At 43.0% G+C, this 26,027-nt stretch overlaps 1 protein-coding gene across 1 annotated transcript in view; it reads right to left on the bottom strand.

The window, feature by feature from the left end:
- LOC134877900 (trinucleotide repeat-containing gene 6C protein-like) overlaps positions 1–24,573 on the bottom strand; it is a 37,652-nt gene extending 13,079 nt beyond the window's left edge. The window contains 4 exon segments of the mRNA XM_063903575.1: positions 8,695–9,042; positions 17,932–17,953; positions 18,730–18,834; positions 24,505–24,573. Coding sequence (XP_063759645.1) covers positions 8,695–9,042; positions 17,932–17,953; positions 18,730–18,792 — 433 coding nt within the window. The 5' untranslated portion in view covers positions 18,793–18,834; positions 24,505–24,573.
- Between the last annotated feature and the right edge of the window lie 1,454 nt (positions 24,574–26,027).

Here is a 26,027-nt window from a genome sequence, read left to right as displayed (position 1 = left end):
GAAAATAAATACCACCCACACTGAAATTACAAACACAGAGTGACTTCTATGATGGCACAGAGAGCTTCAATTTGAAAATAAGTGCAGTATTTCCGCACTCTATACAAAAACATACACACAAGCACCAGTTGTTTTCATACATTTGTTTTCAAATGGATTTAAATTAATATTTTCCGTATTAAAATTCTCAATGTCACATTCATTCAAACTGGCAATTTCATATATTTTTTATCCATCATTGTGCAGATATTTCAGACGTCCCTGGAGCTATTTTCGTCATGTATTTATTGTTTAACATGTGAAATGGTTGTGGTAAAACTGCATCTATAAGTGTTTCTAAAAATACAAATGTAAATCAAACCTAACCACCAGAAATGTACCATAAGATTTCCTTTTGGTTGCATGCAACATTTTTATAATAAAAATGGCCATATATATGGGGAATATGTAGGATAAAGTAAACCAAATGGAAATGTTTACCACATGCAAAATGTTCTTGCGTTTGAACGACTGAGCCAAACTGTATCTTCCTTACAGGTTACCCCATCAAGATTTTTGTGAACTGCAAATAGACAGGGACCATGAAGGTGAGTCGTCCTTAACCTCCTAACCATTTGACCTCAACTTGACTTGAAGCAGAAATTCTCTGCAGTAGCTCAGCCCGTCTCCTCACTAACACATCAGCCTCCACCCCCCTGTAAGTTCTCTGACAACACAAAGTAATGCTTTGGTTTATTTATTTTAGATCTCCGTGGAGTAGTAGAGTGCATACGGATTATGTTGATAAAACTAAGCCTAGTTGCAGATCATAATTACTGCACTGATCAACCTACTGCCCCCCTTTGCTTCTGTCTGCTGTCCCTTGTGCTGCAGTGCGTTGTTGTTGTTTACACATGCCTTCCCATGCATGCTCAGTTTGTATGCAAAGCCTCACCACAACTACACGAGGGAAGTGTTAGCATTTGTGTACCACCCCGTTTTCAAGCTTTCTTCAATGCTCGCAACTAAAGGAGAGAGAGAAGGCAATGAGAGAGCAGGGAGGGGGGGGGGGGGAAGAGGGCACTGTGTTTCTGACACACACAGCGCTGTCGTTCTGTAGCGTCACTCCACTGAGAAGTGCAGGGCCGCCATTTTCTCAGTGCTGATCTACAGCCAAAAAGGCTCTGAGCCCCGTTTTTCCACCAGCGCTGTTTTAATAGCAAGCATGTCACACTCACAATAACAAACACAAAGGACAAAAACTAAACATTGTTAGTGTGCAATGCACCGTCACTGCAGCTTTTGTTTGCATGTTTAAAAAATTCATCCACACGGTGGGTAAATATAACATCCCAAAACAACACAGCAGACGCAGAGATGAGAGAACAAGACTAGGTCGAAACCAGTGCGGCTAAACAGGGTAAGGATACATGCTGAACTGTTGCTTATTTGTTAGCCACAATGTTTCTAAATGTATTTCTGAATATTACATGTATGTGGGGGACCCAGTAATATTTGGTCCTAAAGTGTACTTGCGTATCATGATATAGTTAAGCCAAGTTTCAGTCAAATAATTGGAGGATTGCTCTACTCAATAACTTCAACACTATAATAATGCGATTTTAACCAGTTTGATGTTCTGCATGCATCACCTAAACTGTCATTGTCTTATTTCCATCGAATGCCAACACACAAGGGAAAGGCAATGGTTTGCATGACATGATGCAGACCAGACCCAGGTTGCATCCCATGACAATTACCAACATGCCAGCAGATGGAAGCAAGACACAGCATTCATTCAAGGACAAACTGAAACGCATTGTATTAACTACCATTTAAAAACTTTAATGCAGACTTCCCTTCTGCTCCGTTCGCCAACAGCTGTCTGCTCTGACTGCATCCACCTTCACTCTCTCTCTCTGTGGACCACACACACTCACTACGCACTGGGCTATACCTCCTATATAATATTCAACAAACCGTATGAGCAGGAGTGAAACACCCCATGAAGAAGAGAAGAACTGATGGACACATAAACAGAAAACTGGCAACAAAAATATCTCAGCGCGACAGTCCTCAAATTATGCTTTCTGGGTTGCGATTTGTGGGCAGAGCAACAAACAACAAACAGCCAGTAGCGTCACGTCATAACTCACTCACTAACTGAGAGACTCTAGTGTTGTCAAGGCTGGCTCCCAAAAAAAGGAAAAAAGTGGAGATGTGAAATACCTGTGGAGAGGAGCCTCACAACCATCCTGTAAAGAGCTAGCTTTTGTGCGCTGCAGCGACCATCCTTGTTTCAATATGTCTGCTCGTCTCGCCAAGCGTCGGAGACTCATTTCTGAAATTCTGCCAAGAAGTTGCACAGCTCTTGCACGGCAAGACACAACCCCCCCCTTTCCCCCTCCCTTCCTTCCTCACCCCTTTTGCTCTGTCCCTCCCACCAACACTGCTTTGGCTGGGTCTCTCCTCTTCTATCTATTGCCTCCCTCTGGCTTTATTTATATCCTGCTCTATTCCTATCCTGACGGAGAATATCCTCCCTCTCTAGATGGGGGAAGGGGGGGGGGGGCTTGGTTAACAGCTGAACGATAAAGCCTGGAGACCTTCATTATGCTCTCATGAGGCATGAAGTAAAACAAAACAAAAAGGGGGACCCTCCAACCACCCTCACATCTTTCAACCTTTCAAAACTGTCACAAAATATTTAGCCAAGACCACTCCATCTGCAATTAGCACTGCCGCCCACAAAGGGAAGCCTCTTGAATAGCTGCGGCAGGCAAAAGAGAGCAAGAAAACCCTCACAAAAGCCTGCTGCACCCCCTTCGGTGCTGGAATCCTCACACACGCACGTGTTTATGTATGAAGAGACATATCATGAGATCACACACGATGACTTATGTCGGTTTTTATTTTTGACAGCTGGTCCACAATGCTGCAATTATAAGCAGCAGCACAACGCTTTGGATGGGAATTTGCCGCTTCATGGGGGGGCTTTGTGTGCACAGGGCAAGGGCATGCAGTGAACAGACACGTATGGATCTGAACACAGTGCACCACGAGGGATCGGGGATCTGGTTCACAACATGGCACCGGAGGAGCTATGGGGTGGAAAGAGGTTCCATAGAGAGAGCAAAAAGGAAGACATTGATTGGAATAAATAGAAAGCATGGAGGGAGGACGATATCTAAAGCAGGGAGCTCGACCAAGAAGAAAAAAAACAGAGCAGCGATCACTCGGATCAAGGCTGGTATTGTTTACAAATGATCCCACCTCCCACGCAACAACACAATAAGTCAATGTTTAGTAGAGAACAGAGTCTCTTTATTGCGGAGTTTCAGCCCCCTGTGCCTCTCCACTGTGAGGACCTAACATGCGCTGAGGTCATGCCGTGCTTCTGCAGGGCCGCTCGCTCCTTTATGTGTTAACATACACACAACGTATACACTGGATCTACTGTGTGGATGGCAAACATTAATAAACATGCCCACACAACTTTCTAAATGCTCAGATCAGTATGCAAGCCTTTCTTGAATGTTTTCCCTTGGCCTTCTAACTTGGACACACGTGACTGACATGTACAAGTGCAGTGCTGAGTTTGTGTGAAAGAGTGGGGGGAAACAAGGATCAGGTAAAGAGGGATCCTGAGGAATACAAATACAAAAGGCAGAGATGGATGTTGAGAGATGGAAGGAGGAAGTAATCTAGGAGGGCTGTGTGGGCCTCAGCTGGACTGATCCCGGCTTAATGAAGTCCCGAGGGCCAGAAAGACTGGATGGTACAGCGCTGACAATGCATGCTGCCAGACAGATGAACAAGCTCTCTGACAGACACACACATACACACACATACACACACCCCACAGGAATGTGCTACCTGTGTTTAATGATCGCATATGCCACATCCCAATTGTTTTTGATTTGGTGCAGAAAGACAAAACTTAAGAAGCACAAATTACTTTACTGAAGGAACATGATTATGTCATTAGATCAACATTCAGAAAGGACAAGTTGTAAATGTGTGTTTGCTTTTCAGCACAAACTACAACTAATTACAATGTATATTTACATATGCATAGATTAAATCGACTGAAATTATGTAAGAAATTCATGTATCTACTACCACTACTAGGATTGAGATAAATGTGCAAGTATCCGGGAATCTTCTGACAAGGTGGATTTATGCAAAGATTAAAAAAGACCTTTGGGGCTCTGGTGTGATGCAAATATAGAAAAGCAAAATAGCTGCCATTAACCGCAGACAGAAGCTAGAGAGCACACACATTGCTCTTGCCGGTATTATGATGAAGTTTATTGATTTCGAGGAGATTTGTATTCATCCTTTCACAACAAAATGACGTGGACTGTAGAGAAATGTATGCAAGATTTTCTGTTTTGTAAGGATGCTTTCTTTGTAGCTGCTTTCCTGTTGAAGTGATGTTCTTCTCCCACGGGGAAAAACTAACAGAGAAACAAAACATGCCTTTAAAAAAAGCACACATCTGAGACATCTGGCCGTCATGTTTGCCTGCGAGTATCCTTTTTCTGCTTCTCTGTAAAGGATAAACCGGGTCAAGGGCTTTCTCCAGCATGCCACTCTTAAAATAGCTCTCTCTCTCACGCCTCCTACATGGAAGGGCCCTGGGATATGAGTTGTTAGCCAAGCAAAAGGCAACATTGGAAGCCGAGGCTATAATAAAGGGAAGATTGACAGAGTTACATATAGTATGTGCAGCCTGACTAATCCCAGCTGCCCTGGGGCCATCGAGGGTATGTGGTATGGCAGAGGTGGAGGAGGTGAACGCATGTGCATCGGAGAACAACGAGCGGTGAACAGAGCCAGAGGAAAGTTAGAAAAAAGAAAGAGCTGGTGGTTAACAGAGAGCTGGTGTTTAATCACATCACAAGACGTCCCAGTCCTCTTTGAGGGGATTCCCAAGGCTCTTTTACTGCGTCATCAGCAGACTTAAAGAGCATACGTTCTTCACTAGAGAAGACATTAGCTGAACTGTTACTGTTGGTGTCAGCCTCTGTTGAGCCAGTTCAATGCCTAATGTTACAAACAAATGTGGGGATGTGGCTTTAACTAGGGCTTAAGACAAATGCAAAAAGGAAAGGCTACAAATCCTAAGTCCTACGGTTGACACGTTATAGGACTTCAAGCTGGTTTGATTAGTTAAGAGTCAGACTAATAGTCAGCAGTGCATCATTACCACACAAAGACTTATCACTTAGATTGAGAGCAGCCAAAAGGGATTTCCCTGACATTTAACTGAATACCCTCAATGGGAATGATCTTTAGAAAGTATTCCAGCTTGTGACATATGACCTACAGTAGATGGTGGCCGGCACGCCCAGTTTGGAGAAGCAGACTGGAGTTACTGCACAGAGCAAAAGCAATGTACTGCTGTGGCAGCAAGAACACGCATTTTAGCCATCTAAGAAAAAAAATCTAAAGTTTAGGACACGAGATATTTATAATATTTGTACTGCTTTATCTGTAGCTTAGCTATATCTACGTAGGATAATTAGAATTCATCAAAAGTCACACAATAACACAAACAAAGCAAATAATGCATCACTAGACCATGGACTCCCATGTTCTGGGAGGAAAAATAAATACCTGTTGTTTTTTTCTTCCAATGGAGCTTGGAGGTAACTGCTATAGTTCCCTGTCAGAAATTGCTGTCTCATGGCAAGGCAGAGCGTTCCAAATATTCTAAATATAGAAAACTCGTAAACTGATATAGTTTTTTTCTGGTGGGCCTCTCGCTTAGGTAGCTAAAATATGTTTTGCTTACAGCCCCGTCCACAAGTAGCACATTGCTTTGCTAAATATAAATGAGTTCCTACTTCAAAACATCTAAACTGTCTCTTCAAAAATATTTACTCTAATACAACATCTAAACCCTTGAATGTTGACACTTAAAAAGGGATAGTCCAGCGAAAATTGACCCCAGGGTGTTTTTCTGCATGAAAACTGATCAAATAAGCCCTCCAGAGAGTTTTTTTCATTCATCAACTAGTATAGAGCTTGCCCGGAGCAACGCTAATAGCCTAAATTGCTTACAGTGCATTCGATCAGGGCAGTGCGCAGAACGCTTCCAACACGTCACTTTTTAACCACTAATATTGCTCGAAATAGCACCAAATCTCTGCAGTAGCATGACTAGGGTCCCTACACATAAAACGGAGCAATAACAACGTAGTTTGCAAACCCAAAGTTTATTAAAAGGAACTGTTTTACAAGACTCACCAATTGCCCCCCATACCAGCTCCTCTCCGAGGAAAGTCCGCACAAGTCTATTATCGAATGCAATGCAAAAGAAAGGAGCCCATTAAAGATTTGTTCCAGAAAAACACATATACTTTTTTGTTTGTTTATACTTCATTTGAAAAGTGTTTTGCCTGTAACTTACATGCAACTCCTTCAATTTCTGTGTCAACACTCACTAGATATGAATTTCCATGGAATTATACATTCCAAAACATTCCTCCTTGAACTGAACTCCGGTGCATTCGATAATCGACTTGTGCGGACTTTCCTTGGACAGGAGCTGGTATGAGGGGCAGTTGGTGAGTCTTTAAAAGAGTTATTTTTAATAAACTTTGGGTATACAAACTACGTTGTTGGTGCTCCGTTTTATGTGTAGGGACCCTAGTCATGCTACTGCAGAGGTTTGGTGCTATTTCGAGCAATATTAGTGGTTAAAAAGTGACGTTTTGGAAGCGTTCTGCGCACTGCCCCGATCGAATGCACTGTAAGCCATTTGGGTTTTAAGCGTTGCTCCGGGCAAGCTCTATACTGATTGATGAACAAAAACAACTCTCTGGAGGGCTTATTTGATCAGTTTTCAAGCAGAAAAAGACCCTGGGTCAATTTTCGCCGGACTATCCCTTTAACAAGCTTGTTGCCATTTTACAGTTGAGTAACACTACATTTCTAAAACAGAGCAGGGACACAAAGCTAAGACTGTATAAGAAGAGATTGTTTGTGTTTACATGCATGCAGCAAGTGTATATTTGTGGACACCATGTTTATTAGCACTACTTTTCAAGGGAACCAACATATAAAGAGTAATGAAAGAGGCCAAGTGGAGTCGGCTGAAGGAGAGAAAAGGGAAAGGGGAGGGAATGAATGCAGCTAGTGTACTTCTTCTGTTCGTTTTTTGCCAGAATGAAAGCAGGGAGGGGGACTCTGACTCTGTTAGCAGATAAGGCCGTAGGGACAGTAATGGAGATAAGTTAACCTGTGGTGTCCTGAATACAAGTTAAATGATTTCGCTGCATGTTTTACGCACCACAAACGAAAAAGAATGTTTTTCCAAATGAGACATTGGATAGTCGAAGAGACACGTAACAAATCTGAAAGTGAGATGGATTGGAGCGCCATGCTCACTTGCAGAACTTCTCTTTGCACCAGTTCTGCATGCAGTCTCTGCAGGGGGACATATATATGAAGAAACCTCCCACTGGTGTCCTATCTGTCTATCAGTCTGGAATGTCCTCATGTCTATTTGTCCTAATGCAATCCGTCAGTTCAAAGACGCAAAGAGAGGAAAAGCAGAGCTGAACAGGCCTGCCAGAGAGGGGCGGAGAGAAGCAGCAGCTTTTACCGTAAGCCATGAGTCACTTCAGCCCACAGTACTGGACCTCTGCCATGCTCACTCTCTCTCCGTCTTGCTTGCTTGCTTGCTTTCTTTCTTTCTTTCTTTCCTCCTCACTCAGTCGTTCTATCAGTGCCAGGGCAGGCCCACTAAAGGCACCCGGCCAACCACCTCGCTCAATAAAGCTCCTCCTCCAAATACAGGAAATACTGTAGGGCTGGTCATCAACTCTCGGTGATGAGTGGGAGGACGATGATGAGAGGGAGGAGGAAGAAAGGCGGAGAGGGTAAACATCTCATCACCATGGAGATATAGCTGGATAAAACAGCATCAAATGGGTTAGATGAGAGTCAGACAATTGTGGTGAATGTTTTCTTTCCCAGACAATGGAAAGTGCCATCATTATCTTCACGTAGCACGTGATGCTTAGACCTTTATCACTTGGAAACAAATAAGAACTTGGTTTAATATGAGACGCAGGGATATACACACACATGCATACATAGCCATCTGTGTTTACTCTCCATCCTCTACCCCTGTATCCCTCTATCCCTATTTAGAATTCCCAGCCAGACAAAAGGCAGAGTGAAAATAAACAGCAGCACCTGCCGCCCCGAGGGTCTATAAGTACACTGTAACAGTCACAGCACTATAAGAAAAGTAGATAAAGCCACTGTCATTCAAGAGCGCCAACGGCAGTACATGCGCCACATCCCTCCTACTCAAAGCTGATACAATTCAAACGAGGTTGTGTTGGAAATAAGAATTGCCACATCATGTGTACAAAGAAACCCAATGTGAAGCTTCTGTTATCTGGCTGGGCACAAAGGTTGATTAAGCGTGTAGTGTGAGTAAACACACCTCATAAAAACACATGTGGTCGGTCCAGTTTACAACCACCCTGTTTGATACTTCATTCCACTCACCTCTCTTTGTAAAAGGCAAAGCCACAAAACACATAAACTGAAAGTGATAACAACACGTCTCCTACTTCTACCGCTCCTGCCACCTGTAAAGAAACCTCTGCAATAGACAATAATTGCATTTCTGTATAAAAACGTTGGCAGACAGAGGAGGGAGAGACTCGCCAACAGTGTGTCTCGGCTGACCTGTAGGCAGGCTGGATGTGGAGGAAGAGGAGCAGGAGGGAGAGGAGTGTGTGGCTACTGCTGCTGCGGGTTCAGTAGTGGCGGGACGTCCCGTCGTGGTGAGGGGCAGAGTCCCGGAGGGCAGAGGCTGGCCCCTCTTCAACAGCTGCTTGTGCTCCTGCTGGCGGAAGCGGGGGGGCACCTCTCTTGGCGGGTAGCGCTGCTGTGGCAGAGTCTGCTGTGCTGTCTGCGGCTGACCTCCAGAAGGGGCGCGCTTGCCATTGCCACTGCTTTGGGGCACAGACGGGACGGCACTGGGGTTGACGGGGGGAAGAGGAGGGGTAGGGTCGAGCTTGGCAGATTCTGGCACTGTGGAGGTGGGAGGGGGTGGTGGGGGACAGGTAACAAGAGAGCAGAAATGCAGGAATGAGGGAGGTATAGGTGCATTAGGATGAGCAGATAAGCACAACCTAGAGCCAAAACAATCACTGACTAATGAAATATAAACTTTGTTGTAATGATGTTGAATTCATTTGTCATTCCATTTGTAAAAAAACACAAAAAACAGTGGATTAGTTGCTGCCCCTAGTGAGTAAAACAAATAACAATAATCAGTATAACTTCTGGGAAGCTGCCTTGGCTGAGCATTTTCTACACAGTCCCTGGTCACGCTTTGATGAGGCCCATCATTTTAAATTGAGAAAGGCAAATGAGGAGAAATACACCAGGGCCTTGATGCTAGGCAGCGGTCAGTAAAAACACTATAATAATGTCAATGTGATTCTACAATAAACTTTCAGGCTTTAAGGATGCCAAGACACACAACCGCCACAGTGCCAAGTCATAGATTAGAAGTGACGAGGAGGTCAAGTGCCAGATAATGGACTTAGATCTGCCTGCTGCATTATCCTGGGCCATTGTCTCCATCAGGACAGTACTGTTAAGAGTGCTGGGCCCCATCAGCGTAAGCTACTCTTGGTTTGTGGCAGGTTATGGCCCCCGAAATGATGCTCTAGCAAAGCTGTTAGATATTAACTGCTTGTGTGGCTGCTGAAGTGCTTATGTCCTACTAGCTTTAGTTACCCTTAGCAACAGATGAGCCGCACGCACACACATGACAAATATTCCTGAACCTGTAATTTCAAATTTGTGTGATCACTGAGAAAATTAACATATCAAACTTGTTAGCAAACAAATAAATAATTACACATCCAGCAGTTACAACATTAAAGTTCATTTTGAGTCGTGTTTCTGGACACCTGCCTGATGCAGGGCCAATATACGCTCTCTTTTTGGTGAAGAATTCTGAGGGAAACATCTGGATCTTTTAACTGCTAACGATGTTTACAATCTTTTTGCTGAACAGCTGCCTGCCGCTGACATCAATAGCATAAGAGCGTTTGGGGTGAAACAAAACAATTGGACAGCTAATCATGGGCTGAATGTCTCTCTCATATAAAGCCGAAGGGAGCTTCAGATTCAGGTGATGATTATTGGAAAATTGATCATTTTGCATAATCATTTTAAAAATTGTTATTATCGATAAAAAAACCCACTGTGAATGTGCACACTCTTAACAAGATATGTCCCTTAATGTCCTTTTTTTTTTTTAAATGCCAAAAAAAGAAGCCAAAGGTGTTAATTGTAAAGTCCTCAGGGGGCTAATATACTGTAGCTCGATGTGGAAGTACAAGGTTAAAAGGTCACCACTAAGTCAAACAGGATGATGGGGGTCAGAAAGCCACTGCTGGGTGAGATGCATGATCGGAGACAAGGCACCCTGCATAATCGCCTCAGTACATTTCATTACATAATAGAATAAGCTGTCGAACTGGAATGTAAACAGGGTGCAAGAAATGTGTTTTAAGCCTACACTTACTTCACAACAACAAACATCAGCTGATCTGACATAATGTTCACTCAATGCTATTTCAGTTTCTGCTGGTATTTAAAATACAGGAGGGGGGAAGAAGGAGAAATATATGAAAAAAAACCTTGTCAAGACAGCAACCCGAAGAAAATAAAAATCTTTGTGTGGCCGGCATGAGTTATAAAGACCAGTGTTTTGCCATTGGCTTCCTTCCCGAGTGTGTGCAGTGAAGCAATGAATAACTCGCACACATGCGGCCAGCCGACACACAAAAACAAAGAGTTATGTAATGCTGAGGCCCACACTGAGGGGGGAGGACAGGATGGTGTCGCAGAGTATACATCCACCCAGCCTTGTAAATAATAACAGACATGTTTGCTCACATAAAGCAACCATTTACCCGTTTTCCTCTTTTTCTGCGTATGTTTATATCAGTCATGCATGTGCGGGCGGTGGGGGTTTCCTCTGTAACTTTTGCACCCTGCACTGAAGCCCCTCTGTAGGCTAAAGGCACCGTCTGCATGGTGTGATCCAGTTTCACCCGCATCTGTCTGTGTGTCTCCCTCTCCCTGCAGCTCAGGAATCAGAGGGGGTGGGGAGCTCGCCTCTCATCGGATTGCTCTACATCTGCTCCATTTCCTCTCTGTTGTTGAGCTACATCCCTCCCCACCTTCCTCTCTGTCCTTCATTCACTGTAATACTGCTATTATCCTTTCTGTCGTTGTTACTCCATTAGGTGTGGCAGAAAATTCCCGGCCAATTCCTTTGCTGATTTTAAAGCGGTGATTTCCTCCAAAAACCTGTGAATGTCGCAATGTATAATAATAGTTATGCAGGCGATCGTTATACAGTTGGAACTCTCTGATGTGTGACGTCGATTCTTCTGGAAGCTGGGGGAAGGGGGAAGCTTGCTGGCTGCTCGTTAGCCAATCGGAGGGGGGAGACGAGAAGTGAGAGGGAGGGAGAGCGAAAGACAGAGCTGACGTACAGGAGGAAGGGAAGGAGGTAGAGCAAGGAGGCTAAGTGTTGAAGAGAAAGCTGTGAGTGTAAGACAGTCTCCACCCTGGCATGCTGCACTGGGAGCTCTAGTCTCACTGCCTGAAACCAGCTTGGGTCTCAATCCGCTTACAATTACAACACTTTTAGCCGATAGTACGCCACTACAATGAGAAGTGTCCTGCACATTTAGTAACACCTAAGCAGCCCATTCTCTAAAGCAACATGTCCTAACAATTGCATTAAGGTTATTATGAAAGTCAAAGACTGATTCTAGTAATGAAAGGGATCAAGAGACAAATAGATATAAACCTCTGATATTTACAAGGTGTGGCTTACAGTATCAAGCAATTCAGTTTGTAGTAAAAAAGAGATGAGTCCCTGGCTCTGACAGCCTATTTGCAAAAACACAGTCCTCAGCTGTGCGAGAGCACCGGAGAATTCCCAGTTCATCAAAGATGCACATCAAACCGTGGCCTTGGGGCTATGAGCGCTTCACGCAGAGGAAGACATCCCATTTTCCACTTTAAAGGGGTCTTAATTTTCTGAGAGAAAAGATGATAGCAAGCTTGTTTGACTGTTTAAGATCTAGAGGTGGTGGTGGTGGTGGGTGGGGGGTTGTCTGGGAAGATATCAGAGCATTGAATGTAGGTGGAATTAAAAAGGAGAGGGTGGAGGGCATTGATGCTCCACTTCTGTCCCTCAGATGAAAGAAGAAAAACAAGACACATGACCTTGTGGGTAAAACATTCCTCCATGTGTTTGCTTTATGAGTGGAGGTCCATAGACAACATCTGCTCAGGAAACTAACATTTGTATGTAGAGAAGCCTATAAAAGTACCATTTAAAGTACATGTCATAACTAGTTTAGTTAGAGGTCTTATACTGACCTGTTGTGAAAGAAATTAGAGCACCAATTTCACTGTCCATACATTTAACAGGAGATTTTTTTACTGGGAAAGTATTATATTGTTGAGAGCATGCCATTCAATAATTGCTACAGGCACATTTTCAAATGTGGACCTGAGTTAAAGCACTTGGAAGACTTGGATCAGTTTTCTGATTCCAATACAATTAGTGCACGTCTACCTAGAGCTTTAATAATAGCACCACCACGCTGACCTGCTTTCCATTCGTCAAAGTGGATTCCCTCGCTCTTAGGTGAAGTATAAACAGAAACGCTTTTGCAAAACTTGAGTTTGTTAGTGATTATAAGCTTTCCATAGCTAAGCTTTTAATCAGCCACGTTACGGCCTGAAGGAAGCTCTTACAAACTAACCAAAGTTCATTTTGTTGCTTGAAGTCCATTAGGATGCATGGCTCTACTTTAATTGGCATCGGTTGAAATAAGACTGGTCTTTCGTTACCTACAACAGATGCTTTAATACAACTTCTGAGAAGACTTAGTCAAAACGTGACAAAAGGCTTTTCGTCCCTGTGTATCCAAGTTTGGCAAATTCCCTATGATACATGCTTTCTGTTTAGCACACTGTATGTCAAGTGTATCTTATATCTGCTGCTGCTGCCAAAGTGTAATAGTAGACTACTGTAATTGAAGCGAATAGGGAAACATGGAAATGACTAGATCCTTATCAGAAGTCTATTAAAGAGGAGGTAGCGGAAAGAGTACCAACGCATCGAGAGTGAGGTAGGGAGGCATGTCTTTAGGGTTTTCTCCATCTCTTTCCTCCTGGGGGCTTTAAAGTGTGAGCAGCGAGCCTCACAAGAGAGAAGATTAAAGGGTTTAATTAGAAGTGAATGAATATGACACTGTAGTTAAAAGGGAAAATCCTCCCTGGCTGCATCACATTCAACACAGACAAAATTCTCTTTAAAAGCATTTGATGTCTGAGTGCACAGTGTGACAGACACAAGGCAATATACTCTAGGTCAGAGCATTTACTAAATAGTAACAAGATATCCGAACGGTGCAACATACTTGCACAACTAAGTGCTTTAGTATACTGTAAGTCATCTTAGGTTTCTCTCCCCAGCAACAATCACCTGGCTTTTAAAAGGTACTGCACACCAAAATGATTCTCAACATGCAGCAGAGCCAAATGACAGATTAGAGGGGGGTATGCATGCTGTGCTCAGAAGACATGTGAAAGACTGACAGACAGCTTCCCTGGATTCACTACTGCCCTGTCCGTGGCCTTTTGTGCCAGCAGCTGGAGGCAGGCCAGATTCCACTGTCTGTTATGATTTAGAGGAAGTGATGTGTGGAAGACAAAGAAGAAAGAGAGTGGAGCGTCCTGTCCTCCTGACCTGGGCAGCACCCCCTGGGCCAAAACAATTCAAAGGAAAATAACTGAGACTGCAATATAAGCTTCATACAGAATCTGCAAGGGCCTGCAGTTCTCTTATCAGAGAGTAATATCAGCCCTCTCACCTGGTAGAGCGGGCGACCCACAGGCTGAGGCCTTAACACATTGGGCTTTAAGTCTGACCTCTCTCACTCCTTCGGAAGTACAGTCCTACGCTGTACTTCGGAATAAGGGAACAACGGCAGAAGATACAACAAGTTATCGTAAAGGGAAATCTTTAAATGGCACAAGTGTTGTCTTTCGCTGGTTTGACAGGCTGCATAACATTAAAGCAATGTTGTTTTTCAACTTACCCTTCCTACTTATTCATCATATCCACATTACTGATGAGTATTTATAAAAAATCTCATTACAGAAATGGGAAAGCACTGCCTTACAATAACGATACAGAAGTATTTAGTAAAAAATATGAGATTTTCTCTGTATTGCGTAGCATTAAGTAGAAATATCTCTTTGAACCTGCTTGATCAAAACAAATATCTTTAGACATTTTCTGTATACAAAACACACACTTGCCCTTTGCAACCTAATTTCTCTCCGCCATAGCCAATACTTAATTTCTTCACATCTCTCGCTTCAGAATTTATCCTAACAGCTTTTTAATTCACAACTTGCCAAACCACTTAACCAATACAAACACGCATTTCTGACCCACTAACCTCCATGTTTTAGTAAAGAGAAAGAAGATTACCCATTGATCAGAGGAACCAGACTAAATAACATTTTTAACATCTGTGCGACCCCTCAGATTACAACGTAGCCTGGAAAGATATTTAATGACGATAAGCTCGTATGCACAATTTATCGTGTAACACTCCACAACAGCACAATCCAGATGTCACCCCTGTTGCTTTTTAAATCGTGGTTTATCATCACCACTGCTGCATCCATTTAAATTGGGCTCCCTGGGTTAACACTTGTAGAAGAGGCGGTGACGATGACAAGCGGTATGCTGCAATAAATCCCCCCCGATCGTCCCGCAATTTATGACTCTCCAACACAAAGCGCTGGGCGTAATTAAGCGAATATGAAACGGCAAATTAATCTGTTATGAAATTACTGCCGCGGCACTACTTTATAATAACGCTATCTTTTATTGCGATATGTAAATGTGCGCCTTGATGTGTATGTATATTGTGCCCTATCTTTCGTATGGAGAGAAACGCATGGCTTGAACAGAAACACAATAGCCAATTAACCCCTAGACATTAACTCTACTACAGCTTGTTGATGGCAGAGGGTCTCCGCTGTGGGACCAAATAGCCATGATCGGGCCAGTAATAGTTAGAGTTACACTAATGTGGTACTTTCTGATCCTTGATTGATTGATGAAATGTTGCCTGGTAGTTCAGTTCTGCTTGGAGGCGGACTGAGACCTAAACAATCTCTACTAACTAGGTAAATGCAGCAGGTTAAAGTCGTAATACCCTTATAGATATTGTAGGATTTGGAGTACAGCTTGAAGATTTTGACAGAAAAATAATTGCCAGCTATTCTGATGAACGGATAAATCTTCTTAATAAAACGTCATGCGAAAAATGGCATAAAAAGCAGTTTACTGCCTTTTAAAATGTGCAGATTTGCTGCTTTTTCTCATTGTGTTCCGCTATTTAAAGAACGAAACATGAGTTGTTTAAAAAAGTATTAATAAAAACAATAGTTGACAGCCCTAATCTTAGTGTTAAAGAGCTTCAAACGCTAACACAATCCATAACATTCTCTGTGTGGGTAAGTGAGAGGAAGAAAAAAAAAACGTGGTTGAATTTGCGATCTGCAATGTTAAACTGTATGAGTAAAACCACGTGTGTGTTTGCACGAGCACACAATGTACATATGCTGCTGGTGTTTGCCGGTCATATAAGGGGACTGCTAGAGTGAGAGTGTGTGTGTGTGTGTGTGTGTGTGTGTGGGAGGAGTGAGCCAGTAGAAGTATCCTACAAAAGGGCCCCCTCAGCTGTGCCGGCAAACAGGAAACTGGCGTGCATTCTCACAGTTTCTCCTGGGTCCGTCTGTTTCTTTTGCTCTCGCATGCCGTATTCTAGTTCTTTCAAAAACGATCAAAAGGGACTTCGCTCCAGCAGCGAATGTAAACACAACAACTTATCTTGTCTCTTTCCTTACAGCCCACCTTATTCTGCTCACTTCTCCCTCCTGTTGGTCCCAGAGTGGGCCTCTCTGCTAGACTAGACAGGAGGTGGTGGTGTAGTGTTACTATGGTGCTCAGGGTCCTTCTGGAGATCTCCTGTGTATGGATGCCGGTTTATTCAGCCTACACACTAGCCATGTTCTCCTAATTAGTTCCCAGTGTACCCTTCATTAGTACCAGACACAATCTGCCTCTCTTTGTGGATAAGGGACTCATTGTGAGCAACATTTAAATGTTTTTTTTTTAAATCAGCTTTTTATGGTAAATTAGCTATTAGTCTACAGTCATAAAAATACACAACATTCACAGCATTCTAGCATCACAATAAGTTTCAGAAATGTTCTTAATTCTTGATTTTTAGACATCCTTTTGCATCTTTAATCAAAATGTTCTTCTTGTGAAACAATCATTTCTATTTTTTTAATTGATTTAGCTAATCTATAAGTAGAAACAATACTTTACTAAATCTTCAAGGAGAACAAAGTCTTAAGTAAAACACCAGTCAGAAATCTGACCAAAGATCACATGTCCTTGAGGGATATGTGCATAATGGACTACACAGAAATGGACGAGATGCTAAAAAGTCAAACGTTACATTCAAGGGGTTGAAGATCACAGTAAAATAAGGTCATGGCATGTTGCCTTTATGAGCAGCAGCCGAGAAAATAATTGTGCAAATCACAGCCGAGTTTAAAGAAGGGGAGGAAAGCCTGGTATATGTAGGTCAATTTGTGGATGCTGTGGAACAACACAAAGTAGATGAGAGACAAAGAGAATGCTAACACAGCCAACCCAGATCACATTCATTAGTGCAGCAAACTGTGAGGGGCTGAAAGTGACTCGCAGAAGAGGTAGAAGGGGTGGGGAGGGGGGGACCTCTGTGACATTACAGCCTCATTAACCCCTCCTTCAGGGAGAGCACAGGAGGTCCAGGCATTGACCTTTGAGGGTACAGAGTTCAAAGTTGTGTGAACCCATAAGAGGAGAACTTACTCCTCTTTACTGATCTTAACAAATGTGGACTCCACCCTCTTACACTGTAATTAGGTGTCCATTCTCTTGCTGCCATTAAGGCCACGTTGCCAAAGTCTGCCAGAAGTCCTAATCAGATTTCACCCTGCACGTCCCCAGCGAGACATTAAGTCCCTCTCCCATCTGCCAGCTCATCCCGACCTGGAGATCTGCTCCTGGGCTCACTGAATGTCCAACATCGTCTACCCGCCTCTCTCTCGTTATTAAGAGCACTGTCTTGGGGCGAAAAAGTGCAGAGAGGCTCGGAGTAAGTTCAAAACCTGCAAGCTAAGCACTCTCTTCCCTTCAGAAGTCACCTTTCAGTCAACTGTGAGGTGCTCTATCTTCCACGTTTGTATTGTGGTTATTTTTACTCTGTTTTTCTTCTCCGGCTGTCTTTCTCCTCACCTCTACCCTCCAAGGCGTGCCTGAGGAGCCCACAGGGAGCCTGAGCAGCATATGTACCATCCCCATACTCCTTATTAGTCTTGTAAAGGCACCTGGCCTCCATCTTGGCTCAGGTAGTATAGACCACCTGGCGGCTGCCACTGTTTTAGAAGTTTAATTATAATAAAAGCTAATGATTCATTTCCAAATTGGACAGAATTTAAGCAGGGAGGAAATGGAAAATCTGTGGCAATAAGGAAATCCTGCACAGGAGGGGGGATTTTTTTTATCTAATGAAGAGAATACTCAATAAACACCCCCACACTAAAAGTCTCCCCTCAGTTTGGAAACATTGTAACCAAAACGAATTACAAGATTCATAGCAGAAAAACCATGCAAAATATGTTTCTGCCTGGATTAAACAACTTTGTGACACCTCATTCAGATGCAGCACATAAAACACAAAGCAAAGAAACGTACTACTTAATAAATAATTTAGCTATTTAATATGCACAGCTCACCTTTGGTTCTCTGTTCTGTGACCTGAAAGGAAACAAAACAATGATCAGTAAAAGAAACAAGCCCCTGAATAAATAAGATTAAAACAATAAGCATCTTTAATAGTTGTGTGCCAGCTACATCTTATTAGCCTTGGCTGGCTCCCCAGCTGAACTACAGCACGGGAGCAGCTAGCCGGGGCAGTTGGAACAAAATGTTCAGGAGCTGTTTTTGCTCATCTATTGAAATGCTAAAAGGGTCATGTTCATTCCTGGGACGGGGTGAGCGGGTTCATTGGTTTTGTGGCTGGGGAAGGAGTTAAACAGAAAACAAGAATGCTCCTCTCATACATGAGGAAACCTACATAAACACACTGACAAAAGGGACTAGGATACATCAAATGCATTACTGGGAACAGCAGGCAAACATTGAAAACAGATGACCCACTGAAGGAAAAAGTGAAGGGGAGGGGGAGAGGTGGGGGGCTGCAGGGTGAAAACAAAGATTCAACATCTAAATTAAGTTGTGGTTAATGCTTCCTGTGGAAACACACAGCAAAATGTACGAGATCCATGTGTTGCAACTTCAGAAAAAAATACCTGGCCCTAGTTCAGAGCTGTGTTTTGTGTTTTCTATGTTATATTTGGAACTGTACTGTATGTTGATTGGTTAAGAATAAAAAGGAAGTTCATGTACTTTGGTGGTTTTACTTTCATTATTAGGGGGGTGTTGGCCAAGCATGACCCGACACTGAACTGGGGCAGTCTCTTACCATTTTGGTTTCGATCCACCTAAATTATTTAACTTAAGCATACGCTTACCTTTTTCTGAGGAGCTTCTTTCTTTTTCTTTTCTTCTTGCTTTTTCTTTTTCTTATCTTCCATCAAATGGTTCTCTTCTCGTGTTTGTTTTGCTTCTTCTCACAGCTTTAACACAAAGGAAAGAGAGAGAATATGAATGATCATTTGTTAATCTCAAAGGTAGAATCAGTTGTTGTAATGCAGGCTGTTGCCACACACAGGATCACGTGCAAATTTGTAATACAACCTCCAGACTGAAGAATGCGTGTTTTGTTTTGCACTGTGCAAAGCGAGCACGTGTGTGAGTGTTTTGGTTTGGTGGTCTTTGGGTATGGCTCTGGAAACCATTAGGGAGGCCTTGCATGTCTACTACAGTGGGGGCCAATGAGACGAAGCCCCTGTTCTTAAGTCTCAACACTCAGCCAGGGCACCCGATGTTAACACAACTCCTATGTAGGCAGAGTACAGAAAAACAAATACATAACTTTCTGACTGTAATCACCTTTTCTACCCTGTTCAGAGAGTAGAAATGTTCACAACATCCACTCACACCACCTGACAGCACCCCGTAGTTTCATGGGCAAGCGCATCCAGCAGAGAGCTTTATCTATTCTAATGCTCCACACAGAAAAACAAATAAATAACAGCGAGTGAAATATTCCTCACACTTTCAAATGTGAAATAAAAACCATCAACCTCTTCTCCTGCCATGCCTATGCTGCTGCGGGCAACAGCGGTGAGGGCCATTGCCAGGCAACAAGCGCTCCCCGAGGCCCAGGTGAGCAGTCAGGTGGAGACGGACTGCGCCTGAAAGCACCGCGGTTGAATCAGTTTGATTGTGGAGGTTCAATAATAGAATTGGGAATGAACAAATCTGAGCTTATAGTGGATCGAAGTAGTCAGGGCTTGGGGCATGTCATGACAGAAATGTGTCAAGAGAGGGTTTTGAAAAGCCTAAAAAACAAACAAAGAAACAAAACAATGCCGTTTTCACTGTCCTCTTTAGTCTTTCTTGATCATGATGGCAAAGGAAATTCATCAAGAATGCAAAAAAGTATTTCATAAACATCAAAAACACCAACGATATAGATAAGAGAATTCAACTGAGCTCACATTTGGCTCTATGTTATGATGAAACATTACTTTTGACTTGGGTTGACAACAACATTTTCTCACCCCCACATAAATACCTCTTGATTGATCATCTCAGTGACATAAAGCATAGTCTTTAGTAGCATTTCTAAGACTGTTGGATTATACTTGACATAAAGCATGTTGGGAATATCTAGTAGGCTTTACTTGTTTAAAAGACGTCGGCACTTCCTGTTCCACAGGCCGATTTAGCAAGACGTTTAGCCGTGTTGGCGCGGAGATTCCAACAAAATGTCAAGGTCCTCATAATAAAGATGATTATACAGTACCTCACTGTTTTCATCAATTTCTGAATATTATGAACGGTGTGAAAAGGGCCAAGGCTGTTCCTGGTTTGAAAATGAAAAGAAGTCAGTCAGTAGAGTGAAGTTACCTCAGTCCATTGAATTTTAGTCAAGCATCATTTAAGTATTGCAGATCTTATTACATTCATTTATAATTGTAATCAATAACCTGCCAATGAAGTCACAACATTTGCAGCTGAACTGAAGGTATAAAGTATTGGGGGATCAATTCTTTGCTCTGGACTGTGCGGTTTCTTTTCAGAATACACATATCTTGCAACTCGTGCAGCAAAGCTTAGTGAAAAGCCTCCGCTGCCACCATCTCCAGGAGGCCACGGTCACCCCGCTCTCAGACTGAGCGGCGAGCAAACGGGTAACAAAGCATGACGCCTCTCGCTAACTGTCAAGATCAGACCCCACAATATTCATCAATCTGGTTTTATATCATTTTAAATCTGCTGTCATTTGTGGATACATTGTTTCACAGTCAGTAAACTGCTATTATTCATTTTGTGAGGGAAACCCAACCAGTGCATTCCGATGTCACATTGTTAATAACATGTCTTCGCATAGTTTAAATGGCCAATCAGCGTCGTGCAAATCACACTCTGAAAGTAAGACAAACTAAATAAATAAATAATAAGCAATAAATGTTTTATTGGTCAATATAGATTTGTTTAAATGAAAACACAACCAACCATGGTTGTTCTGAATCTACTGTTCATCGAATAGAATTCAGTAAAAACTAAAGTAATCTACCAGTGGTAATGGATCCAAATTAAAATGAGAAAGCTAGTTATTCAGCCTAGTTTTCACATAATTGACGCACAAATAGAAAATACCCATCAGTAAGAATCATCTTTTTAAAAAAATAGCTGTGTATTGGACTTTTAGACTACATCACTCCTGGCTAGCTCAGCCCATGCGGTCATAGTTAGCAGGATCTGAATTCAGCTCATCCTGCAGCACTCCGGGCCTGATGGGTTTAAGAGCAGCAATGAAAAGACGTTGCATGATTAATGGAGCGTCTTCCCAACTTGACTGTAGTCCAGATGCGTGCATTAGATTGAGTTGAAGCTGGAATTCCCTTAAAACACAAAAACACGCCGCCGACACACACCTATCTACCAATTCCCATCATAGACACTTATTTTTACCCTCATGAGGCTGGATATGGAACCTGCCGGTGCAGCTGCCAGGCTAAATATAGCTGGTGCTGCTCCTTTCAAAGGCATCATCGGGGCTTGTGTCATGGAAGATCATAGGATAAGAGAGATGCTCCGGTTAATGTGAGCCGCTGTCTCCCTCCGACCCGGGTGAGGGCAGAGCAAGGCGTCAAAATGATTTCAGTTTAAGAAACATTGGGTCCCTGAGCAGGACAGAGAGTCTCTCTCCAAGAGAGAAGTAAGTCAAAACATCTGCCTGGCTCAGACAGATGCGTGTCCCCTTAACTGTGGAGGCTGATGGCGGGGCAAGGGTGGGGGAATGCAGTGACGGTACCTGCTGCCTATATGGATGCTGCAGCAATCCTGGATATATGATGGTCCTATGTGAATATGCTTGATTTAAAGCTCTATTTTAAAAGAATTATGAAGCCCATTCCATGCAGCCCTTTATCATCCGTAGATAAGAACGTTAATAATTGTTATAACAGAACGTCCTTTCTATAAAGTAATAAACTCACACATAAGAAGGTAGGCGATGCAGTTTACATTAATGTTTACTCGTAGGAGCAGGCTGAGCAGCCGTCTATAGTGGAGAAGCGCAGCTCGTATATGAAGGACATAGGTCAATGAGCTCAGCTCTGTTGTGGAATTACACCCTCCTGTCAGAACAACAGGATTAGAGCTTGGTGTCCCTCTTAAAACCAGACACTCTGCTGACAAAGGAAGGCAAAAGGAAAAAGAAACAGTCAGACTGGGGAGAGTCCAAGGACAGCCGAATAAAAGCAATTGTAACATTTTTGGAAAAATGGTGTGGAGTTGGATAGGATGGAGAATTGATGATTTCCAGGTGAATTTTGGACACCATGTAAATGTCGAATGCCCCAGATTTGAGCTAAGAAGATGAGGGGGTTGCGATTGATGGGGCTGGTTGGTGTGTATGTGTGAGCGATGGGGGAAGGGGTGCTAGACGGCAATCGCTGGGCACAGAGCCAGGAATGCCATCGCTGCAAGCCAAACAAGAGCACGGCGAGCCCTTGAGAGAACGCTCGCTACCAACCACAGAAGCAGCCGCCGCAGCTATGGCAGAATGTGAAGCTCCCTTTGCTCTTCTGCGCAACGAAAAATATCCGTTATGCCACAGGGTTCAGCGGTGCATAACCTCAAATGTACCACCAAAGCAAAACAATAACATAAGGAAAAAGCTAAAGGGCAAATAAGCCAGTAGTACTACCTTTCAAATCGTCGTGTGAAGGTTTAAAAACTGCTGGGTAAGCACTCACAAAGTCCTTGTAGTCTGCAAAGAGGATTGCACTCTGTAAAGTACTTGAAGCTATTCTCAGTGCGGTCATGTTAATGCTTTCTGACCTGAGCTAACGACAAGGAAGAGAGAAACTTATGCTGCACTCCTGGCACTCTCAACAGGCCCTAAAATAACTTGTGAACACACTCCAAAAGCATGGCCTCCAGTCCCAATGTCATTAGTCTGCTGCAAAAGTAAATGGGAAGTCTTTCAAGACCCCGTTGACAACTCTCTGGGCCAGGAGATCAATTAATGTCCCTACCAAATGTCTTTTTAGGCTCCTGTAGCTTCCTATATTTAAAATAACCAAGCATCTCTGTGGAGTAATAGCATGTAGGGGAGATATCGGTTTGCATATCTGTAAGAAGCATTAAAGATGATAGGTGCAACTTCCAACCCAGCATTAAAAAAAATCAACACAGGATGGAGGACACTAGCATTTGATCCAAAATTTATTTTTACTGCAACACAAATGCTTTGAAGGCAATAAACCGCTTTTGAAGGACTGCAAGCTCATCATTTCCACTGAGGACTCCAGTTAAGCATCCGATCACTGATACTGAACAACTCGCCAAACCAAATGACACAATCTGGCAAAATGCCCCTCAGCCCTCTCGTCCCGTGCAGTAAAAAGCCATCGAGAGTTTTGAACTCAAAGTGAGGGTATGACCTAAGCCTTATAGTAATCACCGTATTTAGTGGCCTGTTTTTGTTATCAAGCCCCCTTTGGCGCCTCTCTGTGAATACACACTACCTCTTTCAGAGGCTTGGGTGATGACTGGGGCCCCTGACCCTGCAGGGACAGAAAAGACCCCACCCCCTTCCCTTTACTGCCACCTCTCTTCATCCCTTGCCAGGCTCAGACCCAAATTAGGGACTACCGACACATTAGTAAAACCAGCGGGCCTCAAAGCTTACGTCAGCCTGCCCTCTACATGCATCAGGGTGCTGGTATTCCCAGACTATACACACACTGCTTCCTCCTTAAGGAGTGTGTGCCACTGCAGGAGCTATGGAGCAGGAGGCGGGCAGCTATGTTTTGTTTCTATGGTAAAGGGAATACAGGAAGCAATCTCAGATGCAACATATCTCACTCTTCAGGGCTCACACTGTAGACTTAAGGGATTTTAATAGTCTTTAACAAAGTAGGAAGTCCTGCCCTGCAACAATCTCAAAAACCATATCAACGTCAAGGCAAGAAAAGGCAGTGGTTATAAACCAAGCATTTGTATTTTCTGCATAAAAAGTAATCACTCCATATTTACTGTAAAGTGATGTTTAGCAAACTACTAGCTTAGCGATGGATAAATGTGTGAGGATGCATGGGAAAGAAATGTTCTTCATATATTAACTGGAATGCAAACCCTGTGTGGACATGAGAAAAGTAGATAAACTCAACTTGCTATTGCTAATGCGTTTACTGCCTGTCAGGTGATGCATGTTAGAGCCAGGTTCTGCAGCACGGAGCATGTTTAGTGAGAATGAGCTGCAACAAATACCCATGTCAACTGTACTCCTACACAGCAGTGCAACAGCAAGCGTTCAGCCAATGTCTGCCAGGCTGCAAGCAATAACACAGGGTGCCCTTGAATCACTACAGCTGTGAAGACACTGTGCTGGTTCGCCCCAACTAATTCAAGTTAGCGAAGAAAACCTACAACATCCGTGCTAAGGTCAGTAACCCATGCACTGACTCAAGATAAGAACCGCGTTAAGGAGAACTCGCAGCGAAGAAAAACATTGATGTCAAAGTGGGCTGAGCTGTAAAAATATTTTCATTCCCTTTCCAAGCTGTCGTACTTAACTTCAAAATCCCACATATTTCCGAAAGTGCAAAGCGACGCGGTGCAGTTTGTGTCGTGCTAAAAGCCCAAAGGGGATTAATAAATCCTACCATGAAGCGTTCAGGAGGTTCTCGTTGGCGGCGGAGCCTCTGCAGCCATTTTGTAGTAACTGACCGGAGCAAGAAGAGACGGTTGAATCGGTGGTAACGGGGGGAGGGGGGCGGAGCTTCACCTTGCCACGTGACCTTCAATAACAAAACAAACTGGTCCCACTTCCTAGATTCTCCGCCCCCCCTACGTTTCCATGACAACTGCAGCCCCATCACTCCCCTCTTTTTTTCTTCTCCAGTTTGCAGATGTGTGGCTACAGGATGTAAAGTTGAAGAAGTGAACCTTAAACTACTTGTGAAAAATGAATTGTCCTATGGGGATGAATATAGTATAATTCAGCTTGCAGTTTGTGCAACATAGAGTTATGTTTCTACTCCAACAGAGGGCACACTTTTCACTATAAAGCGATGATGCTTTGCTCCACATTGTGCTGCTGTTGTGGTGTCATTTTTAAAATTTAATGTATGACACATCTGTGCTAGGTCAGCTTGGTGTAAAACCAAAGTGGTAAGAGGTTACTTAACTTAAATACAATTCTGGGGAAGGTCTTCTGTACTTGAGGCTTACTTGAAGTTTTTCATTTGTTGCTATACTTTCATAAAAATCGACTACATTTCAGAGGACGTACACCTTATTTCCAAAACCCCTTTTTTCCTCACAGAGTAGACTATTTCAACATAGGTCATGAATAGAATAAATAGGTATAAATACAATACAATAATAATAACATTGACTTCAACTTGTTTTTCATCCACTGACTCCTTCCTCTCATTTAAATCTCTGTGCTACGTTATGTTGTGCTATGTTGATGCACAGTGTTAGCACCACGAGACTTCTCCCTAGTGGGTTTTAAAGGCCTCTGCAACAATGTTCAGACAATTTATTCTCTCGTGTAATTTAATCCTTTTAGGTTCATCCTTGGCTGGAAGTTATCCCAGCCCCGGGCAGCGTAGACACCTTATATGTCAACATAGCCCACATCACAGGGCTTTGGCACTGTTTAAAGTATCCATTGCAAATACTCTATAGCTTTGTAATAAAGTGTGGAACGGAACAACGGGGAGAAATCTTTGAGGGATCATGAAGAGGACATGGATGCTGCTTGACATGTTCTTGGATCCATCGTCTTTATACTAATTAGCACCCCTTTTACCTAAATATGCTATTATATTTGTTAATATTGTCATGTCACTTGTTATTTATAGGAAATCTATATGTTGCATCTATATCTGTGCTGCAAGAGGCATCCCTAATCTTCATTTTTCCTGATTTTACCTCTCATTTTCCCTCTGGATGAGATGGAAATTTAACACACTCATTCGAGAGTATAAGGACAGAGGGTGTCTTTTCTTATACAGATCATGAAGTGCATTGTGGCGAGTTTGTGACTTCGGGCTACATAAATTCAATTGAGTTGACTTGACAGGAAAACAAACTTCATGAACTTTACTGAACATGGTTCAGTGACAGACAAAAAAGTACAAAATATATCTGTTGCCAAAAGGAAGCATGACCGTTGGGT

This window comes from Eleginops maclovinus, chromosome 16 (assembly GCF_036324505.1).
Source record: "Eleginops maclovinus isolate JMC-PN-2008 ecotype Puerto Natales chromosome 16, JC_Emac_rtc_rv5, whole genome shotgun sequence".
Lineage (NCBI taxonomy): Eukaryota > Metazoa > Chordata > Actinopteri > Perciformes > Eleginopidae > Eleginops > Eleginops maclovinus.
The sequence above is the reverse complement of the archived record's forward strand: the minus strand, read 5'-3'. Positions and strand labels throughout refer to the sequence as shown.